Source organism: Benincasa hispida, chromosome 4 (genome assembly GCF_009727055.1).
Source record: "Benincasa hispida cultivar B227 chromosome 4, ASM972705v1, whole genome shotgun sequence".
Taxonomy (NCBI): domain Eukaryota; kingdom Viridiplantae; phylum Streptophyta; class Magnoliopsida; order Cucurbitales; family Cucurbitaceae; genus Benincasa; species Benincasa hispida.
Window position 1 is genome coordinate 18,473,396 of NC_052352.1, and position 6,729 is coordinate 18,480,124.

Here is a 6,729-nt window from a genome sequence, read left to right on the forward strand (position 1 = left end):
ATAATTACCGTTTTGAAGTTAAGGATTGTTTGTTAGATTGTACGAATGAATAGTTTGTGATTTCTATTTTTTTAAAAAAACAAATTAGTGATAGGGAATTTGAAACGATTAAAAATTATTTTTATTATTTTAAAAATCACTTCAAAATATCTTTTTTAACCATTCAATGTTAATTCTAGTGGTATAAAAATCACATTCAAAAGCATATAAAGATATAACTTTCTTTTTAATAATTTAATGCATGTTTTGGAGTAATTTTGAACATAAGAGATTATTTCAACAATTTAAAAATTACTCATTAGCATGTCGTAATAAAAACAAATAAATAGACAAGTATAGAATTTGGGGTATTGAAGTGATCTAACAACTTGAACAATTCAGATTACTCAACAAATGATTATGTTGTTGGATTGAATATGTATGTATGCATACATACATATGAATTAATGAATTTGTGATATTTTTTCCTTTTAGGATTGTTACAACAATATATATTTGTTTTTCTTAAAGTTTGTAATAGATATCATGATATTTGATATTTATTTGAGTGTTATGAGATTTTAGTTATATTAGTCATGTGTTGTAGACAAATTTAAGTATCTTAAATTAATAAAAAAAATAATAATAATTTGACAATCCAACTCAATCCAACCAAGGGTTGGATTAGGTTGGGATGAAAGATCTTGATTGGATTTTTCGGGTAGCTAAACGGACCAACCCAAGCTTTTAGGTTGATCCAAAAATCATCTCAATCCAACCCAACCTATGTACATCCCTATATGTAGAATATTAGATGACATAAAGTTTCATCTGGAAATCAATTAGCAAATTGAGGAGTGTACTATCTATCATATAAACATTGTAAAGCGAACTATTGATACTTTCGATGTAGAATCCTCGACGTACAATAAATACATATAAATGCACATGCCATATGTTTTTTTTATTATTGTTATTATTTGAACCGCATAACTAAATTCAACTTTGAGCAAAAAAATTTAAAATTTGTAATCTAGAATTTTAATCTCTCAAACACCTACTTGTACCTTCCTCTCAATAAATTTGAATCTATTAATAGTCCATATTGTTGCATATGTACACTATATTCCCAACTAGGCTATTTTATTTGAGATCATCAATTAGCTAATTTGGCCGTTATTAAAAATTAATATTATTTTGTTCTCTTTCGTAAACAGTATTTGTTTTGGTCAATTAGCCATATGGATATGAGGTAGTGGCTTGATTAAAAATACAATAGTTTGATTGGAATATCTTCGTGCATCTTTTCCAATATTCTTTTTCTCATATATATATATTCCAATTTATTATTGTTACCATTTAAAATAAAATTTAGGTTGAAAAATACTTTTTATTTCTAAACTTTTCACGATGTAACAATGGTACTTAAACTCATTTCAACAAATTTGGCTTTCTATGTCAAATATGAATTGTCATCTAAATTATTGTTGTAGTGACTTTTATTTATAATAATTTAATCCTTATATTTTGAATCATGTAACAATTTAGCCTTTGAAATTTAATATATAACTATTTAGTCAATTAACTTTAAGATTTGAAACAATTTAATCCATTTCGGGAAAATAATTTATAAGATTCAATAATATTTCTTACATATATGAGAATTAATACATTTTTCATATACTAGATGTATTTTGAATATAAATTGTTATAAATTTGAAGGTAACGGGACAAGCCATTCAATAAAGTAAAGAGTCTAAATTGTTATTTTTAGTATATAAAAGGCAATATCTAAAATAAATGTTAGGATCAAATGGATAGTAACGATTTTCCGATAATATAAATGCTTGTTTTGTATTTTTTTCTTCCACTTAGAAAGAATTACATATATATTTGGTAGAATGTTGTGAGAATAATAATAAATTCATTTAAATCATTTTAAGTTGCATTTAAATGAAATCAAATGAAAATGGTCATAAATCAATAGTCTAAATTATAATTTAAATTTATACCATTGTTAATTTAAAATTTAAAATAATATAACGATAAAACTTAAGAGTATAAATTGATTTCCCTACCCATAATAATAAATTTTTTTAATCCAAACAGTTCCTAATGTCATTGTTAACAGAAAATAATAAAAATTACGAAAATACATTAACGTATTTAAAATTAATAATTAAAAAAGAAAAACAATGTCTGTTATAAGTAACCTTATTAAATGAGTCAGAAAACAAATACTAATATTACACCGGTAACAATTTAATATTCCTTTTTCTTGCAAAACATTCCGGAAAGAGACATTTCCAATTTTCCGATAATAATTGAATGATAATATTTTTGTTTTGAATTTGAATGGGCCTAAATTTTGGGCCCGTGGGTCCTACTTATAAGAGGTCAATGGTCAACCCCCACCCAACTTGCCTTCTCTCTCCCACTTGGCATTGCAGGCCGTTAATAAGTACGAAAAATGCAAAAACAGAACGATCGTTTTTTGTCCCCTTAATTTTTAATTTCCTTTTTGCCCCACAGTTTCCAATGGCGGAAGAACAAGAACAAGATGCTTCTTCAATCCATAACAACGATGACGGCTTTGATTCTCTTCCGGATTCCCTCATTCTTCTGATCTTCAACTCTGTTTGTGATGTCAAAACTTTGATCCGTTGCAGAGCCGTTTCGAAGCGTTTCAATTCTCTCGTTCCCCATTCCGATTCCCTTTCTGTGAAGGTCGATTGCGTCATTTCCTCCGATTCCGATTCCGATCAAGACTCCTTCCTCCTCACCTTCTTCAAATCCGTCGTCAAATCCTTCTTCCATTTGATTTCCACTGTTCTTGTCCAGTCCGAATCACAAAACTCTCCAGCCCAAATCCTCCGTCAGTTCCGCCAGATCCAGCGTCTTCAGATCGAGTTTCCGACTGGGGATCTCAAGGTTGAAAGAGTCGTTAAATGGAAAGCCGAGTTCGGTGACGCGCTTAAGAGCTGTGTGATTTTGATTTTCCGAGGGATTAGGAGCGGAGAGATTGTAGCGGATGAGGATGTCGATTTTGATTTCATTGGAGGGCTGAAATCGAAGGTGTTTATGACGATTAGCACTCTGATTACGGCGTCGGCGAGGCACCACGTGTTGGCGGAGGTGGTGGTAGAGCATTTGGAGATGGAGAGTTTGGTTTTGAGAGACAGGGGAGGGGAAGGCGTGGTGGTAATGGAGAAGAACGGTTTAGAGGAGTTGAGGAGATCGAGAGTGAGCGACGGCGGGGAGGTGGCGGAGTGGACGCGGACGAGAACGAGGGTTCCGAGCACGACGGTGAGGATGAGGCACCGGGGGAGGGTGGAGCTCCGGGGAGGGATGTGGATGGAGGATGCCACGTTGGTGGTGGTGAGGCCCACTGGAAATGCCAGCAAGAGTGGAGCTGCTGACGTGGAGAAAGATGATGCAGACGTGGCAATGAGGGCATTTGAAGGTGACGATGCGTACAGAGAGGCAGTGGGAGCGTTACTGAGGAAGGGGAAGAGGTATCAGCTAGAAATGAACTCTTTCTAGATTTTTCTTTTTTTCTTTTTTTCTTTTTTCTTTTTTTAAATATTATTGTAAATTTAATTATTCTAAGCTGAAAATATAAATACATTATTAGGCTGTGTATACTGTATAATGTATAGTAACAGTATATTGTAACATTTTCTTTTATTTTAACATTTTCCAAAAAAAAAAAGTGTAAAATATATTCACAGTATATTGTAACATTTTATTTTGTTTTAATTGTTAACTTTCTAGCCTAAAAAAATAATAATAATAAAAATTGTGAGCTTTCTAACTAGTTTTGGACCAGCTGAGAGGCCGCATATACATGGGCCTAAGTACAGTTTTTGAAAGTGAATTGGTGAATGAAAAGAAGAGTATCGAGAGCGAATAGGGTAAAGATTGAAAGCAATGATGTACAGTAGAAAGAGCAAGAATTAGAGTCAAGAACTAGAGAAAGAGTTGAGAGTTAAGAGCCCAATATAGTAATTTTCTTTGATGATAATGAAGCAAAGCGTAAAATCCACAGGTATTTTGTTATATTTAATATCATCATTAATGGTTATTACAATTGTTCTCTATTAACATTTAGAAATTTAATTAAAACAAATCATAAGTTTTCCCAATACCTTTTTTTAAGGAAATTTGAGTGAGGGTGTAAATTGATTTATTTACAAAAAAAAAAAAAAAAATGATAGTTTAAATTGATACAATTATTTATTTTAAATTTAAATTGATTAACTCTCAATATTTAGAGCCATCAATCAATATTCTTTCCACAAAAAGAAAAAAAGATATTAGATTGTATGTAAAGGAGATTTGAATCCACAACCTTTTAGAGTAAATATACTTTTATTGCTAGATTATGCATGTTGAGAGTAAGGGTGTGTTTGGAATACTCTTTTAGAGTTTAATTTTTTTAAAATAGGTTTTTTTTTAAAAAAAAAAAATTGTGTGACAATCACTCAAAATAGATTTTGAAAAAACGAGTTAAAATTGACTTTTAAGTGCTTAATGCTTAATCTCTCCATAATTTATATAATTCTTAATATTACCAAAATGTCCCAAAGTCATATATCTCACTTCCATGTTGTCGTCACTATCGTCGTTGGCCACCATTGCTACCGCGAACACTGTCGATCAACTTTGATCACTACCATTGCTGCTGACCACCCTCTGGCCAATTCCGACGAACCCCAACGCACTGTCACCATTGCCGTCATAGACTTTCGACCACCATCACCGACAACCAACTTCGACAACAACCAACTCTAACAACTATCATTTTAAATTATTAGTTCATAATATTTTATAATCGCTCTTTATAATAATTTGACGTTAATAAAAATATTTTCAGTAAATAACAAATCAAACAAACTTGTAAAACACTTTTGGGAGATAGTTGTTAAATACTAATGATTTATGAAAATGATATATTAACATTTTCTTAAGCTAATTCAAATAAGTCCCAATATTTTTTAAGAAAATATCAGATATTATATTTATAATTGTTTTGACAACAAAGACTATTTAGCATACAATATATTTTCTTTTTCTTTTCTTTTTCCTTCCTATATGAAGTGACTGAACTAAAATTTCCTTAAAATCATGAATGAGTAAGATTGATAAATGTAGAGAATTGTTGATGACAACATGAGTGTATAGCTATGTCGTTATTAATATATCGTTAAATTGTAAAAGTATCTATATTAATTAATTATTTTTTTAGTACAACAATTACGAGGATCATAATTAAATCTCCAACCATTAAGAAGGAAGATCATGTCAATTTTTATTGAACTAAACTCACTCTGACAATAAATTATTAATAAATTAATAATCAATGAATTAATATATTGAAAATATGAAATTTATAATCATTAAAATATGTATAAAAAAAAGTAAATTCATACTCTTAAACTTTGAGGGTTATATCACTCAAAAACTCAACACAATAATTATGTCAATTAAAAAAAAAAGTAATGTTTGATTTTCGTATTGGTACAAGATTTCTTTATGATATGGTGGGGGGAGGGGGTATAACCAATTGGATGATGATAAATGACAAAATATGAATTTCAAACAATAGCAGATGAGCTCAAGTGATCGGATGAATTATTCAGTACAGAAGGATCCAATAAATAATACAGGGGCAGCAGAGAAAGCCCTATAAAAAGATAACACGTATACAGAAGAATAACAAATATGTAACCAAACAAACAACATCGTAAAGAATAAAGAATAAGGAGGAAAAGAAAAGGATCAATGATTTGTTGTGATGGGGTCTTTGGGCTTGTTAAGTTGGGCCCTTTGGGCTTTGTTTTTGGACTTTGTTCTCACTTCCCCTTAAATGAGAGAGTGAAGGTAGAACCCTGAGTTTGTGGCGAAGAGTAGTGAAACGGGCCTCTATTAATGGTTTGGTTAAACCATCAACTAGTTGATCTAAAGAAGACACATATCGAAGGTCGATTGTTTTAGCCAACACTTTGTCACGAATAAAATGAACATCGAGCTCAACATGTTTACTGCAATAGTGAAAGATCGGATTGGCAGCTAGTGAGAGGGCAATTAAGTTATCACACTAAATGATAAAAGTAGCAGTCAGGCAAAGGTTGAGTTCATCAAGAAGAGATTAAACTCAAGTGACTTTAGCTGCAGTCTGAGCCAAAGAACAGTATTCTGATTCTGTACTTGATCTAGCTACCACTTGCTGCTTTTTTTTTAAGACCAAAAGATCAGGGAATGGCCAATAAAAAGGCAATATGCTGTAATAGGCTTCCTATTATCAACATTACACGCCCAATTAGCATCAATATAGGCAACAAGATCCGTGTGTTTTATTTTTGGGAGAAACAAACCATAATTGATAGTACCCTTAAGATAACAAAGAACAATGTAGGATGCTGTAAAAACTTATTTAATTTATTTACAATGTATGAGATGTCCGGTCTGGTGTGTGAGATACTGAAGAGCACTCAAAATGCTTCAATATTGAGTTAGGTTGTCTGTAGGTTACCCATTGTGAGTAGAGAGCTGCTTACCTGTGACGGGAGGGGTTGAACATGGCTTAATATAGGATAAGTCAAAACGATCCAATAGATCAACAATGTACTTTCTTTGTAGTAGATGCATTCCAGCAGGAGTTCGGAGAACTTCAACCCCAGATAGTAGCTCAACAGACCCAAGTCTTGAAGAGAAAAGATAGCATTTAATTGTCCAATGAACCTGTCT

At 31.6% G+C, this 6,729-nt stretch overlaps 1 protein-coding gene across 1 annotated transcript; it reads left to right on the forward strand.

Moving 5' to 3' along the window:
* The first annotated feature begins 2,445 nt into the window (after nt 1–2,445).
* On the forward strand, nt 2,446–3,715 carry LOC120076351 (F-box protein At1g22220). The gene has a single exon (XM_039030159.1). The coding sequence runs from the start codon at nt 2,518–2,520 to the stop codon at nt 3,520–3,522; it is 1,005 nt and encodes a 334-aa protein (XP_038886087.1). The 5' UTR covers nt 2,446–2,517; the 3' UTR covers nt 3,523–3,715.
* Nucleotides 3,716–6,729: the final 3,014 nt, after the last annotated feature.